This window comes from Papilio machaon, chromosome 1, assembly GCF_912999745.1.
Source record: "Papilio machaon chromosome 1, ilPapMach1.1, whole genome shotgun sequence".
Lineage (NCBI taxonomy): Eukaryota > Metazoa > Arthropoda > Insecta > Lepidoptera > Papilionidae > Papilio > Papilio machaon.
In genome coordinates this window covers 7304507-7321704 of record NC_059986.1, presented here as the reverse complement: position 1 = coordinate 7321704, position 17198 = coordinate 7304507, and the positions used below count along the sequence as shown (strand labels likewise).

General features: G+C 31.6%; 3 protein-coding genes across 3 annotated transcripts in view; 1 reads left to right on the top strand and 2 right to left on the bottom strand.

Annotated features, from left to right (window-relative positions):
• Window positions 1-103: 103 nt before the first annotated feature.
• LOC106719894 (transport and Golgi organization protein 6 homolog) lies at window positions 104-7724 on the bottom strand (the record flags this gene model as incomplete). The annotated part of the gene is given in 5 exon segments (XM_045680140.1): window positions 104-460; window positions 1609-1760; window positions 2057-2279; window positions 2597-4566; window positions 7661-7724. Coding segments are annotated over 5 exon segments (2727 nt in total), but the record flags the coding sequence as incomplete, so codon positions are not given.
• Window positions 5110-6018, top strand: LOC106719938 (NEDD8). Its single transcript, XM_014514428.2, has 3 exons — window positions 5110-5210; window positions 5287-5417; window positions 5868-6018. Exons 1-3 carry the CDS (start codon window positions 5193-5195, stop codon window positions 5950-5952), a joined length of 234 nt encoding a protein of 77 aa, XP_014369914.1. The 5' UTR covers window positions 5110-5192; the 3' UTR covers window positions 5953-6018.
• Window positions 7682-17198, bottom strand: part of LOC106719874 (ubiquitin-conjugating enzyme E2Q-like protein CG4502) — a 32808-nt gene continuing 23291 nt past the window's right edge. Inside the window, exons 3-5 of the mRNA XM_014514346.2 lie at window positions 9344-9539; window positions 8323-8524; window positions 7682-8133 (exon numbers count right to left, since the gene is read on the bottom strand). Coding sequence (XP_014369832.1) covers window positions 7898-8133; window positions 8323-8524; window positions 9344-9539 — 634 coding nt within the window. The 3' untranslated portion in view covers window positions 7682-7897. The remainder of the gene's footprint in view (window positions 8134-8322; window positions 8525-9343; window positions 9540-17198) is intronic.

The window sequence follows — 17198 nt, the reverse complement described above, 5'->3', positions numbered from 1 at the left end:
AATTAATTTTATTCTTGGTTCTAGATAATTGGACACTTGCACTGCGATGCTATAATGGCCATACAAAGATTATATTTTAAATTATAGTTTAGGATAAGAAAATATGAGTGAAAAATAAAAAAAATTAACATATACAGTAACTTTATTTGTAAATAATTTCTTTTGGCTCATCTAAAAGTGAAAATGGTTTCTCCATATCAATATTAGGAAGTAAAAACTGATAAACAATATCATTGAGTTCTTCAAGAGCAGTTTGTGCGTGAAGTTTCACTGCATGATCTTCATTCGGGTCTTTATATAGTTTATTTAATGTCCTGTATAGAGGGAGCAAGTGTTCTTTCAATTCGATCAATGTTTCCTTCCCCAGGCCTTTAAGTAAACTTGATATGACCACAACAGCCGCCCTCCTGCATTCCATAGCTCTGTCTGTCTCTATTATGCTCACAATGCAAAGCAAAACCTGGAAAACATTTATCTTACTATATCTTACTAATATTATAAACTAGTTTTTACCCGCGACTCCGTCCGCGCGGAAAAAAAAATAGAAAACGGGATAAAAATTATCCTATGTCCGTTTCCTGGTTCTAAGCTACCTCCTCATCAATTTTCAGCTAAATCAGTTCGACCGATCTTGGGTTATAAATAATGTAACTAACACGACTTTCTTTTATATATATACTAGCGACCCGCCCCGGCTTCGCACGGGTGCAATGCAAAATATACCTACTACAGAATAAATGCACAATTTATTTAAGGTACTTAAATGGATAAGGATTAATGCTGTATTGTTTAAAATCACTTCGTAAAAGAATAAAAATGGTTATGCTGGGTTATCCCTAAGAGATAGACATATACCATCGCCGACTTTTTTGTTGAACTTTTTAAGGTGAACAATACTGTAGTACATTATTTTGGTCTATCTCGTAGGGTTCAGCCAGCGTTTGCAATATAAGCGCAAAAAAACGTGCTTATTTACGACATCACATTAGAAAACTTTAAATTTATCAGTGTTTCTCTACTATATTATGCATTTATTATACATACAAACCTTCCTTAAGAATCACTCTATCTATTAAAAAAAACCGCGTCAAAATCCGTTGCGTAGTTTTAAAGATGTATTGATATTGAAGATGTTTAGATGGATGGATGGATGTTTGTTTGAAGGTATCTACGGTACGGCTAAACGGATCTTGATGAAATTTGGGAATGTTATAGAATAAAGTTAGGAAGAAAAAAATAGGCTACTTATTACGTGTTTTTCTATTTGGCGCCGACGAAGTCGCGGGCGATAACTAGTAGTTAAATAAATTTACAAGTAGAAAAGAATAGCAATGAAAAATATATAAACACTTTCTAATCAACTAAATGTACACCAAAATAATAAGATCATTTATAATATCGAAGGATATTTTTAATTGAAGTTTATTTCCAACAAATGGTTTTTATTTGTTTATTATTAATTGCTTTAACCCAGTAAAATACACATTTTTTAAATTAAAATTATTCGATACTGCTACTATTTTATATGTTTAAAAAGAAAAAAACATTAAGGTTTGGAAACTTTGTGGTAAGGTAACCTAACTTTTTATGATTAACTATGTAACTTACCTCATAAATGATGGAGCCAATCCTATAATGCAAAACCAAAGCTATCTCAGCTAAGTTGGATAACGCAGATGCCCTAATCAAGGGATCGTGATCTCTGCACGCCGTCAACATTGTATTCAATAGAATTGTTTTATGAACTATACTCATATCTCCTGCAAATATATAATTTATATAAAACTAAGTACATTAATGGATTCAACAATTACTAATTACAAGGTAATTTAAATTTTAAAATTCAATGTTTGTTTTTACCACATGCTTGAATCATTATTACTATATTTGTATTCTTTTTATACTTGATTTGTTTTCTTTTTAATTTGGCATTGCACAGAATGATGGTTTCAAAGACTTATAGATAAAGGTTATTAATATTTTAATTATTATTTACACAGTACAATTACGTGTTAATTTGTAAAAAATATACCTATATATACATCAGAAAACTTACCAAGTCTTTTAGTTACCTTCACAATTATATCACCTATTTTTAATCTCATCTCTTGTGTTTTATTTTGCATTTTTCTGGTTTCGATACCTCCAAATGTAGTGGAAATATTAAGAAATTCTTTGCATAACACATTTAGTACATCTTCAGAGCAATGCATAGCTAACGAGGCGATACCATTTATTGCAGCCAAGTATATATATGAATCTGCATCTTTCAAATGTTCCTGAAATTTTGCAATTAGTTACGTAAAATTCATTTAAATTTTATTACTAAAACAATGTAGTTTTTAAATTGTTTAAACTTTTGATTCAACATAATAATAAATTAATTAAGAACGGTGATGGCACCGGACGATCACACGTCAGTTAAGCCGTTCATAATTTATTCAATGCAGTTTTGTTTGGTTAGTTAGGAAAATAAAGTAAGCAGATGGCCTTTTTATTGTTTGCAACCTTATATTATAAAAAAAAAACAAAGTCCATCTGCTGCATTCGATTTTTTTTTCTGTTTATAACATTGGTATATTTTAAATGAGATTACCTGAAATAAACAAAAAACCAAATGACGTTTGGATATTGTTTCCACATCTTGTTTATCAATTAATTTTGTGAGTTCTATAATACCATGACCTCTTGTAGGTAATAAATTGTCAAAAGCATTTGACACGGCTTTTTCATAAGCTGAATTACTTTTATTAATCCTACCACCATTTATTAGTAATATTGCTTCGTTATATAAAATACTGTTAGTGTTTAACTCATCATTAGATATTTTTTCTAATATTGGAATTAATTTTTTTAATCTAATAGTTAATTTCAAATCATTAATGTTTGGTAAAATTGTGTTCAACAGAATCAAAGCAATGGTTTCACATTCACTATTATTTTTATTTTCCTGAAGAAAATATTCTATAAAATTGAAAACAGTTTGAGGTGATTTTTTCAAACATTCATTTATTTTTGATGATTCCGATATCACAGATAACAATTGAAGAATATTAATATATTGTCTGTTTAAATCACTTAGTAAAATTGGTTCATCTTCTGGTGCTAAAAGAGGTTCCATTACTTCATTTCTCCTCACACTAAACTCAATTACCATTTGTAAAGATGTTTCTAAAACAGCTTGATTAAAATTATAATCAGATGTCTTTTTGAATAATTCTATAAAGTAAAAAAGTGCATCATCTAGAGGATAAGTATTATTATTTATTGCTTTTAAAATTAAACCTGCTTGAAATTCTTCAACTGTAACCTTTGATAAAGTTGTATCACCAAATAAAAGCAATTTCAGAAATGCAGGTATTTCATTTTCATCCATTTTCTCCATACATTTAGTTAAAATCTCATTTAATTTATTTTTTATTCCTTCATTGGTACATTTCATACCAATTAGAAATAATACAGGTATATTTGGAGTAATAAGTTTTATTATAATTTCTTGATTTGATAAACTTAAAGCAGAATGATATGTTTGTATTTTGTGTTCTATTTGTTGTGTTGTAAATATTATTGTTCCTGGTAAATATGATTCAGATACATTTTCAAAATTAAATGAATCAAAAACATCTTTTGTTAAAGCTGTAACTGCTCCTGATTCCGGATACTTTTCTATTAAAGTTATTAGACAGGCTATTGCAGTTGTCAAGTATTTTGTATTATTTAATACAAGAATTTGCTTTAATTGGTTACAAATATTTTGTACATATTCATCGTTGCAAATGTCACCATGTTTTGTTGCAATCAATTTGCAAATTATGTCAATTTTTTTCCATTCTATTCCTGAGTCAATTTCTAAACTATCCATAAAACATCTGATTAGACTTAGCAAACCTCCAGGTGCAATAAGCCGACAACTCAACTCTTTTGTGATAATTCTTTTAACAAATGCAGGAGGTGTCTTATCTGTTACATTTTGTAACACTAAAAGTTCCTTCATAAGTATAGGTTGAAAGCAATTGCTCACTAAATGATCGTAGACTTTGATATATTTCTTTCTATCTAAATTTAATTTGTCATACATTTCTCGTGTCATTGTAAAATTTGTATAAACTCCTGGCTTTTTTAATGGAGCAAAAGAAAGCTGAATTAATGCAGCTAAGTAGTCTGATAAATGAAAACTGATTATTATATTCTTTAAAACTGGTATAGAATAACTTCTTACAAAGAAATCTGTACACTCGGTTAGTAATTCATACTTTTGCTCATCTGATAAATCAGTAGCAGGTAATGTGGCTGCTAATGTTGATCTTTTAGATAAACTGATACCCAATCCGGGCACCAAACATGGTGAAATGCCAAGAGAAACAATTAGCTGAAAGCAAGTTCTCAATAGCTTTTGATTCTTCACACTAATAAGCACAGTATCATCGTTTTTAATATAAGATGCTAAATCATCTATTTCCTTAAAAATTTTATGAAGAAAAGTCTTTTTGGAGATAAAAATGGTATACTTATCTTTACTATTTGTATCGACATTGTATAGTAACATTAGAACGGACCCAGAATCATCTGAAAGTAAGGTTTTGTTATAGAATAATATAAAATGAAAAACAATGTTAATAGCTGTTTACCCACCAATTTTTGTAATTTTTTCTATTCTTTCAAATATAACATTAATTTGTTCCATAACTTTTCAAAATATTTTATATTTTAATGTTTAATTTAGTAATTAACTTTTTTTTCTAATATTATAATATTAAAAAACAACCAATCCTAACCTTCTACTTCTTGTGTTTTATGTTTTACAGTTTTTTGACACTGACAGTGACAGAACATAACAAAGAAAATCCGAACACAATTTAAGCTAAAGGAAGTGCGACACCCTAAAACATTAGAATTAAAGTTTCATGTTTTAATTAATTGAAAATTACAAGTTACTCAATTTATTTTCAAGTTGTTATCATTATTTAAATTCCTTTTGTGATCATAAAAAAACCTCAATGGCTCTATCTAGCTTTTGACTGATTCTCGGGCGTCAAAAACAAAAATAACTGTCTGTGGAAAACTGAAAAAATGTCAATTAATGACAGTGACAGTTAGTATTCCGATACATGAAATCACCGAATTTTGGATTTACTTTAAGAAAAACTCGATTAAGATTTTGATTATAGCTGTTATTTCACTAAGTTTTCATCATGCTTATCAAGGTCAAGGTATGTTTACTGTTCTAAGATCAGTTCTAAGATAATTGCATTAGATTTCTTTGTACATAACCTATTTTTGTTATAGACACTCACAGGCAAAGAGATTGAAATAGACATAGAACCAACAGATAAAGTGGAGAGGATTAAAGAAAGGGTTGAAGAAAAAGAAGGCATTCCACCGCAACAACAGCGGCTTATTTTTTCCGGTAAACAAATGTAGGTATCTGTTTTAACTATTGTACACCAACACATCTATGCTCTTCAAACCGTTATTTTATATCGTGTAATTAGCAAATTGCGCGCCTTACTATTAACTTAGTGTGATGTATGGACTATTTTGTAAATAGTTCTCAGTATATTGATTGTATAGTGGGATGTTACACAGAGCCTAGATTCATTATTTTTCTAAAATGTTCAAATTTAGACACGACCATGACACGTTTTTTTTTTTAATATTTAGTATATTTAGGAGTCAATAATTTACCTCTATATGGCCTAATTCCATTTAAATGAACAAAACACAGATTTTATTCCTTTTCGTTTTGTGATTATAGACTAAAATGCTTATATTCAAGTGGAACTACAGTGGAATTTCTCATGTTGATTGACCTCTTTCATGTTTAATTTCAAGGATACTGGCTTAATAGAGCACATTCTTGGTTACAGGAATGATGAGAAAACAGCGCAAGATTACAAAGTACAAGGTGGATCAGTGCTGCATTTGGTGTTAGCTCTGCGAGGGGGAGAGTGAATTCTGTGATCATTGTCTCATATTTATAATTGCTTAATTTTATTTCTCATTTTGTGTATAAAATAAACACAATTACATAAATAAAAATAATTGTTTGTTTAAATGCAAATTAAATGAAGCTGATAAGTTTTTTTATAAATCCACTGTTGTCCCTTGCTATGTTTATTGTAAAGACTGAATAAAGAAAAACAACAGTACATGTATTAATAATTAGTTCAAATTTTCGCTATTGTTAATCTCCTATATAAAAATAAAAGCACTAGACAAATTGTGATGAGATTTTGGTAGACACTCCAAAAGTCGATGTTATAGCAGGTAGATATTTCGTACTTAGTCCCATATAATGTGAAAAATCTTATTACCTATTATCTGCCACATCTCGCCCAAGTTTTTAAAATCCGATTTCAACTTTGTTACACAAGGTCCATTACCAGAGATTATGTTTATTTTTAACTAGCGGTCGCCGCGCCTTTTCAACGCAGATTAAAAGTAAGAAAGGTAGCACTTCAGCTATTTTCCAGTCCGAGTCCTTTAAAAATCGATCTAGGGTATGTTTGCAGAAAATTTAAAAATGGATTGAAAAAAAAATCATATTTCTCGAATATAGTGTATTTGCGATACATGAAACGAAAATGTATTGCAAATAGACCACATACGAGGAATCTGTGTTTTTTTTCGACATTAGGTACAGATACTCCAGTTTTACTAATAGTATAGATATTTCGAATTTCATAGTAATTTTGGGTACTTTTAATGAATGAATCAAAGGTAATATTTGAGCAGGTAATTTATTACATCAATAACATTGTACATTAAATTCAGGTATAAATACACATTTTGCACTGAATTCAGAAATTACATAAAAATAAACATCTTTGGTTTACCGAACAAATCAACAACATCGAGTCACTAAATTACTTATATTTAATATCGATTATTTTATATTTAAATGTTGCCACAAGCCTTTTACAATTATCTAATAAATTGAGCATTTTTATACTCTTTGAATCGTATAAATTAACTATGCGCATGCGTCTAAAACAAGCGCAAGTTTCAATTAATTTAAAAACAAATAATAAAAGAGATGACACAATTGCATTTTCTAATTATGACATTTTTATACAAAACATTGTCATAATACACTATGTTATACATATATGTATTTACATATTATTAAAATGATTTAAATGACTTTGGGACGGAAATATATTCCTTTTAAAAATCGAGATTGAATAAAATTAATAAAAAAGAAATTGGACTATTTATAACTCAAGGAGCAATCTTGCAAAAAAAATTAGACAAATCTTAAAAAAATCACGATATAAGTAAATATAGCGAATGGTAAAAATGCCTAGAGAAATGAGCATTTTTGGCACAAATACTTTCACAAAGTTGGTTTAATACTAAAATATGCAAGTCCTAATTTACATATATTATGGTAAAGTACACATTCGATAAGAAATAAATGTAGACAAATATATTAAAATAATGTAGATGTCACTTACTACATTAATAAATTGTAAAAATAACCTATTGCATACAACATCCACGATGTCCATTCCACTAAACTAAGTACATTTCAAAAATCTATGTGCACAAACACATATGTTTAAAGATATTTCACATATCTTTTATTTTGTTTTACAATAGACGTTGCAATAAAAGTTGCTTTACAAAGAAGCGAAATTGTTATAAAAACATCAGAGACACAAATATTTCATATTAGGGGAACAAATTTTATCTGGAATGTCAGATTACAAGTACTTTTCGTTATTGTGAAACGTTTAACAAAATCCGAAAGCTTTATATTATAATCTATTCTTAAAACTTTAAAACTATATTTGAGGATGGCACATGCACATATTCACAACACATACACTACCTTCGGAATTAGAGTATTTAAGAGTTATACATTGGCGTTTGACCGCGCAGGGTTTACGATGTTTCAACCATCTGAGAGAGCGGGTGTGACCCAGCCGTACTTGTCGTGTGTTTTGACAAGGGAGCGGAAAGCTTCCTCCGCGCGGCGGCGGGAGAACTCCCTCGAGTGGCGGGGCGGCGCGCGCGCCACTCGCCCCTGACCCTTCACCACGGAGGCGGCGAACTGCATCACCACCGCCTCTACAGTGTACGCGGAGGCCCAGCCGCGAGGTGTTAGCAGTTCCATACATATCGCTCCGCCTGTTACACAAACAGATCACACCGATAAATCCAGTATCCATTTTTAAAACAGAAAGAGTTAAACTGCTAAACTGGCGAATTTATTGTATTCGAAGTATAAAGATCAAACTAAGTTATTACGTTCGTTCGTAACATCACAGTTACGTTGTTTATTTCTATGTGAACAGTAATTATGTCGCCCACACTGACCTTCCATTACGAAACCCTTTTCTATCCTCGGCTCGATGACCCTCATGAAGGGCGGCGCGAAGGGGAAATTCTCCGGGAAGATGAGGTGCAGCAGGATATTGGGTATGTGCAGTTCGCGCAGGTCCCCCGCCAGCTCGCTCTCCGGGTCGATCTGGTGCAGGCGCACATGCCATTCGAACAGGTTGTCGTTCACCAGTTCCACCTGAAATCATATCGGAATACTAAGTCAACTGATCAACAAAATTTTAATTTTTATCGATATTTAGAGTGAGTTAGTTATTTGACACAAACAAACGCACCTATATTCCATGACCATGCTTGAGTACGCTCAGATAAGTTGTGAAAAATAACGTTAACTTTTTCTTTTGTTCACTGTAGCATTAATGATTTATATTCATTTTATTTAACCGTGTTTGTATCATTCGTCCACATATGAATGTAACACCAGAAATAATAACATTTCCTTAAACTTAAAGACCCGGAAACAAGGTCAACAGCGCGACACCCTGACTTACTTTTTAGTGACGATAATTACTGAAAATAAAATCTCTATTCTACTTATATATGTTTAGAAAGTAGGTCGACTAACCCGATGAACGACCGTTTACAAAAAATCCACATTAAAAATAGAACAAGATTTAACTTCTCTAAAGATTTGTTCAGATTCACATATTATGTCATTTAAATTGATTCAGTTTATTTCCTCTATGATATATTTGAAGATTTTGTATCAAAACTAAGCATTTTTTATGTTCTTTTACGGTTAGCTTTTAAGTTTGAGTATAGTACATATACTACCAGAAATTACATTTTACAATTTTTTCTTATCTTCAAAGATTGATGAAAGCGGAAATTCGGCCAAAATTATATACAAAAAGCTTAATTTCTTCATACAACAAATTGAGAATTGTTTATCTAAATATAATGACGAACAAAGCGAAGTAAAAGAAACTAGCAAAGTAGACTCCACCACCATATGGGATAAAAGCTAGGAATACTAAGATAAAGAGAGGTGTTTTACCGTGAAGATAGGGTCAGGTCTGTTCTCCTGCAGTCGCTGTATCTCCTTGAGTTCTTTCATGAGTCTGCGCGTGCGTACGGCTGCGGCGCGCTCTCGAACCTCGCCCGCACCCGCGCCACCCTTCTTCTTCACAAGGGACGTGGCACCGGGACTCGAGGGCAAGCTCGCCGCCGCCTCTGCAGGGCTTACGCCGTCTCTGTGGATTTTATTATCATTTAATGCCTTGAAGTAAACGACACCAAGTAGTAAAACAAGACATACTAAGAACTCAGGGAAAAAAGGAAATTGCGTGCAGCGACAGAGTTTATAAATAATTTTGTCACATTTTACTTTGATTGAAATGTGTTTTGGCAGTTTATAAAAAACGAAAAAAAAAGTCAGGAATATTTTATATAGGAATATAATTAAAAATTAATGTAAATTTGGTCATTTCAAAGATGAAGATTAAGGAACCTTAGATAATTTTAAAATAATTATAAGTTATAAGGTTACCTACTTGTATAAATCGCAAGTTATTAAACATGCATGTCACATCGTAGACCATTCACGTGGGTCTGTTCATTTAAGCTATCACGTTTATGTTAAAGTCATTGTTTTGTTATGTATTATTGATGTGTGCCCGTTGACCTTTGCGAATAAAACACCGAAAACGTGTCCTTACATCAATAAAAATGATTAAAATCAAAAGTTATTTTGGGTACAACTGTTTAATGCAAGTTCCAGACATCGTAATATTATTTCCATATTATAATAAATAACTTTTGAACAATTGATCAACATATTTTATTTTATGATGGATTACATTGCTTACGCTTGTAAATGTTTATGTTAAAACAAATCCCCTTCACTTTTCGAAATAAAACATCTTTTGAAACATTGTATTTGAACTCTTAATACGTCGGCATTCTCTAATTCATCGTAAATATTTTGCGTCTTACGAAGTACAAGTATACATATATCTTAGGAAGTATCTAAAAAGATACCACTAACCAAGTTAGATCTTTATTGAGGAGCCCGTAAGTCGCCATTACAATATTGCAAATTTTACCTACTACTACAACATTGGGGTGATCGTTGTTCAAGTGAAGTAATTATAGATCCGTCGGAGTAGTTTAATATAAAAAACATAAAATACGTTGTCAGAAATATGGAATACTGAGTTGTAATCAAATCGTAGTCGTTTCACACACGCCACGATTTAATATTTAAACATTAGTTTCTTTGTTATTTTCGTAACCTTCGTACCACGCCGCGCCGTGTCTACGCATTACAAAATGACTGGGATTCGTGTCTGTGAGCTTTTATGATAATAGCCCTACATGTATTTGCAGACGAAGATAATATAGCAATTTATATGAAACGTGTTTGCTAAACACAAAGATTTGAATCTGAAATACGTTTAAAAATATATTGCATTTATTTTATTGCTAGTCAAATCGTCCCAAACTCTCTTGGGTACAGATAAAGATGTAAAAAGTAACATAGACCGGGTTATAATATAATAGAAGATATTTCAACTCGATTAAAGATAGATTCTGTATTTTTTTTAGTTTACACAACAAAAATCAACATATAGTTTTGAAATAAAAAAAAATCAAATAAAAATTCTTAAATATATAGTCAACACAATTTTTGCTTGTCGCGTACAATTTTTAATACCTGTTTTTAATAACGTTTGTATTTTGTTTATCTAATACTAGCTTTTACCCGCGACTCCGTTCGCGCGGAATAAAAAATAGAAAACGGGGTAAAAATTATCCTATGTCCGTTTCCTGGTTCTAAGCTACCTGCCCACCAATTTTCAGTCAAATCGATTCAGCCGTTCTTGAGTTATAAATAGTGTAACTAACACGACTTTCTTTTATATATATAGATAGATTTTCATCTATCCGTTACGTATATCATTTTTCGCATACTCCTTTCTCGTAATTAAAAACCGTCATCATAAGTCACAACATCCTCAAGGGAAGTGGATATCATCGTTCATACTTTTGCTGGCATCAGGTTGAATTTCATAGTATATTTTTTATGTATTGTGAATCGTTTGTTTTGTATTCGAATTCGTTTTGTATCGAGTAATATAACCTTTTAGGGAACCGTTGTCTCCGATTTAATATTGCCATGTTCGCTTAAAATCTAAGGGATATGTTACATAAGTTTATTAGTTGAAATCTAACGGAGATGTCATATTTCGTGGTTGAAGTTAAGTGTGAGGTTAGTAAAAATTTACATTTCTTATTAATTGGCTATTGAAATGTCGAGTATCACTGTTACCGTATGATCTAGGGGTTTTTAATCAGAGAATATTTCTTTTCTACCACTAACAAAGATTTTTCAAAGTTATTACGATAGTCATTAATGTGGGTAGAATTAAGTATAATTGTATTTTAAAAAAATATTAAAAATAACAGCTATCACATTAGTTATCGAAGGTTTCTGAGACTAAAGTCCCAGTTTAAAACATATGTGTTTTGTCGTACATAATAACATGGATGACGATATATATTATACAGAGATTTTGATTTTAGAAACCAACGATTAGTATTGTAATAAAGGTGGTGAGAATCGCTCTGAGTCTCAGTTACAACTTACAATGTATCAATATACGCATGCGTTTTTTTTCATTGAAACATGACGTAACAGATTACGTATATAGCAAATGTAAACGTAACTTACGTTCAATCAACGGGTTATAATGCTAGGCTATAAACGAATGCCTATAAAAATGTACAATTTCCGTGATAGAAATTTAACTGTACGATTAAACTTTTACCGTTTTTTGTATTTATTACTAGCTTTTACTCGCGACTCCGTCCGCGCGGAATAAAAAATAGAAAACGGGGTAAAAATTATCCTACGTCCGTTTCCTGGTTCTAAGATACCTGCCCACCAATTTTCAGTCAAATCGATTCAGCCGTTCTTGAGTTATAAATGGTGTAACTAACACGACTTTCTTTTATATATATAGAGATAAATTTATTTTAATAGTTATAAAAACTTGAATATTGAATTCTCGAAAACTTTCTAACATACACAGAACCATAACTAATAAACTTTCTATCAGAAATTAATTTATTAAGAGCTTTGAACAACATAACATTATTGTTAAAAGTATTATTGTTATGAATTATTGTGTAGTTTTAAATATTTCATCTACCGATCTTATTCAATACTTATGACAAAGCTATCTAGATTTACTATTGTTAAAAAAGCTCAGAACAAAAGGAGAGACTAGAAATTTCTAGAGTCCATTGTTTACCGTTGTTTGAAATATAAGAAAGGAGTGCAATATTGGGAGTGGTATGAATGGACAAGGACGTAGGTGACATAACGGCTAAGTGTCGAGGGATGATGCGTCACATATGAGACTGTCAGGTGAGTAACAGCCGCGAGATTATGACTAAGTGAAGCAACAATGGCGGCGCCGTACAGCTAGCTTTACTGCGAAAGTAGAAAAACAGTAAATCAATATTATTTGGAATTAAAATTATAAGGTTTGTGATAAAACTACAGCTATTCTCCATCGCTGGTGAAAACGAAACATGACATGTTGCCGAATTGCCGAAGATGTGAGGTTTTACTTCTGTCTGCAGAGTACCATTCGCCGTTCTCGGCGGCGGCGCGACGAAGCTCATGTGGCATCTTGCTTAGGAATGCATTCAATATAATTAACATCCGATTATGGCGTGACCTTTGCTGAGTTAACGTGACTGATGCTGGGTAAGTAACACATCAAGTTTCACAAGACCGTTTACGTTAGTAGTAGATGATTTCGTCAGCATTAATACGCAAAAAAAACAATTTGCTGACGTAAAACCTTCGGAGTTTACATTAATGATTCCCTTCTGTAATTATTCAAGCATGACCTTAATTTCTTTTCAAAACAAGTTGCACTTCAAGTAAACTTAAATGGGATAATTATTAAATAATTAGTCAGTTATAAAGTTTTAATGCGTAAAAATAAGCCTAGCAAAAAAACAGTTACCTTTAGGTACTGTTTTTTGCTAGGCTTATGTTTGCTTGCTGTTTTTTGCAGATTTTAGTTTGGCAAAGAATATACGTGATTTGCTCCTAAATTTATGAACTACGAAGCATGAAGAATATGCTATTAGAATGTTGTTGTTATAGACCATACCGAAAATGCGCTTTAGTTAAAATGGTGGAAAGTACTTTTAGAAAATTAATTGTATCATCAGAAATCTGTTGTGTTATATTTATAAATGAATAAGAAAGCAAAGGTCAGTCGAGTGTACTTTAAGATTCCTTTTAATCAGTACTTTCTAGATACATTTTATATAAGAAGACATATGGCAAGGACAAAATATGTACGCAGTAGCTTTTTACAAGAACAAAGGATTCACGTCACTGCACTGTCGGGAATATAAACTTCTATTTCATATCGCATAAGGTAATGTTACGCATATTCTATACTATACTATAGATATGATTTTTTTCATTTTGTTTAGAACAAAGAAAACAAGGTGCAATAAATGCTTGACCGATCATTGGCCTTATTTTTTCCACATCAATTGCGTTACTTCTGGTTTCTATGCGATTAAGAAAAAATAAATAAATAATAAATGTAATATTATTTTAGTGTAAGAATTCATATATTTCAAAAGATTTATTTTATTAAATTTTCGGCCAATATCGTCAAAATTATTGGGATGTTTAGAAATAAAGCGCAAATTGTCAGACCAAATAAAGCAAGTAAGTAAAAAGGGAAAGGTAATCTGAAATTAATGCAGTTCTGCAAAATCAATAATATAAAGACGTGTCATAGATTCCATCGAAAAGAATAAAAACCACTTTGCTGCCAAGTACTACTTATCAATCGAACCTCATCTTATCTATATATATAAAAGAAAGTCGTGTTAGTTACACTATTTATAACTCAAGAACGGCTGAATCGATTTGACTGAAAATTGGTGGGCAGGTAGCTTAGAACCAGGAAACGGACATAGGATAATTTTTACCTCGTTTTCTATTTTTTATTCCGCGCGGACGGAGTCGCAGGTAAAAGCTAGTTTCTTATATTTGAAAATCAAATTATGTAACAATAACAACGGCAGAACAATTATTCGTTAAGTGAGTTCGTAAGGCGTTACAATACCGCTTCCTTCCACTAATATAATCAATGAGGATATATCCAATTTATCTATCAGAGGGAACGTCTACGGTCTGACCGGTCGAATAAAAGAATTGAGAGCACTAAGCCGCGTCCGCATCTAACATGCATTCAATGATTTAATAATAAATAGCACCTTGTACTCTGACCAGCTGTTTCGTATTGTTCTGGCTAAATTTTGACTTCATTCTTCCTCACAAATAGTAGTGCGAACCGTAAAACCTTTAACTTCTATCTATTTAATTGACACTGTCTGCCTATCTATATATTGTGGCTATCTAAATATTTTAGCTTAAATTACAGCTTATCGGAGCATGTTTGGAATAAATATAATTTGAAAAAATTATACGTTTAATGCTTGATCGATCATAACATTGCCTCCAATGTCAGCTATAAAATAAGGAGTAGTTTTGGGATGTTAGTGCAGTGAATGTCCAATATAGTATAAATATATGATTGTTGCGGTTTGTCCGTGTATGTCCACGTGCGGAGCAGCCGGCTTGTCGCGACCTCTCTATCAGTACAGACCGCATGTTTTATATAATATGTTTATTGACTGCGCCACAGCGATGATTATTTATAACTGCTATAAGAGAATAATAAACACAATTATTCATGGTAATATTCGCTTTAATTTATAAAAATCCCACCGGAGGAATCTTAGGAATTGAAAACTTTTTAAATAGTAAACGCTGATCAAGTACACAAATGCAAAAGCATTGTACGGCTGCATGTTAAAATATTTTGTTTTCAATTTAGGGCTTGGAAGGTGACTATCTTACTAATATTATAAATGCGAATGTTTAGATGGATGGATGGATGTTTGTTTGAAGGTATCTCCGGAACGGCTCAACGACTTGATTGAAATTTGGCACAGATGTAAAACATAGTCTGGAAGAACACATAAGCTACTTATTACGTTGCTTTTTTTTTTATTCCACGCAAACGGAGTCGCGGATGACAGCTAGTATAAAATAATAGAAAGATTAATTTCTCTTTTTAAAGTTATCGATATAATGTCTTTTATCCCGTTATCGCTGTCCGTACAAACTCATGTCTGTACAAAATGAATCACTCTGATATGTTTTTTATTTGTATAAAAATATTGTTTTATCGAATTAAACGAGTCAATGTGACTCGAGTTACATAGTAAAATAAAGAATGGGGATCAATAAACTTTTACAGTTTATTTCGCTTCGCAATACTTCATTTTCGATAAGAAATCTCAACAGAAAGTAATTGAATTAGATAAAACACTTGCCAATTGATAAGTTTTATAATTGATTAGAAAATGAAACTTAAAAATGCAATACGTAATAAAACACGTCATGAGCACTAATATGTCAAACTATTTCAACAGTAGCCAAATTTAGCCGTGAATGGTAGCCGTTATTTGATTTGGCACGTGGAGAACTAGCGTACTTTTTGGCCCGACGTGCCAACTTAAGAGCTGGGTATAATACGACAATGTTGCAAAATAGTCTTGATACATTGATAAAATCACGTTCACCCATTCGCAAGTTTCATTGTCCCTTTATTACGTAAAGTTGCTGTAAATTTTCAATACCAAAACCATATTGTATAGAATTTACAATTTTTATAATATTTTTAAATAATAATTCTAATGTATTAATATATATAATGCACTCAAATGAAAAATATGTATATGTTTTCGAAACTAAGATTAAAAATATTCATCCACAACGGGATAATAGAACTATGTTGCTATAGTGTAACATCTGGTATTATTTTATACAAATTATTTGTTATATTTTGATTTATCAATTACAAACATAAGAAGAGATGTAGTGTCCAAAATTTTTATTATATAAATATGCTCTTTGTTATTTAAATACAATAGCTGGAGAATAACATAAACGTTTGTAAGAATAAAAACATTACAGGACTACAAAAACATTATTATTGGCTATTCGTTGGCTTAATTTAAAATCATACCAGAAAATTAGTTTGATTATACTTGTAAATGGAATAAAATATATTAAATAATTAATTATATTAATTAATTATATGTATTAAATAAGACTGAGAGCGTCGGTGACTCAGTGGTTAAGCACTTGACTTGCAATTTGCAGGTCCTGTGTTCGAATCCCGCCATGTTACAATGTCTTTTTCGATTCTCGATTTACATATGTACATTTATCCGACGTTCTTATGGTTAAGGAAAACATCGTGATGTAACCTGCAATATATCTGAGAAGAAATTCAAAGATATGTGTGAAGTCAACCAATCCGCACTGGGCCAGCGTGGTTGACTATGGTATGGCCTAGTCACCCCTAACTTGGGTTAGGTTCCGAGCCCCTCAGTGGGGACGTATAGTGAGGTTATGATGATGAAATAAGAATGCAAATCGATAGTTATTTATTCTAGATACCTATTCTAAAATAATGAAAGACTACGTTATTCAAATTTAAATTAGTAATTCTTATTTTATAGTAATAGAAAATATTCAATACGGACGACTAAGTCCGTTATGATAAGCTAGTACTTATATACGCAGATGTAGCTGTAAGATTGACGGAGAGGCTGCGGATAAAACATTAAACGCTTGTGTATAACTTTGACATATATGTAGATAAAGTGTGTCATACTGTCGCTGCAGACGTCTCGGCCGCGCCGATATTTGTGACTGCCAGCAGGGCTGCTAAGTTTGAATAAACATAGAACCCCATACAACAGGAAGAAATTCCTTTGCCTTGATTGAAACC

Coding starts and splice junctions, on each gene's coding strand:
- LOC106719938 (XM_014514428.2), top strand. Junction 5,418..5,867: donor ATTTTTTCCGGTAAACAAAT/GTAGGTATCTGT, acceptor TCTTGGTTACAG/GAATGATGAGAAAACAGCGC.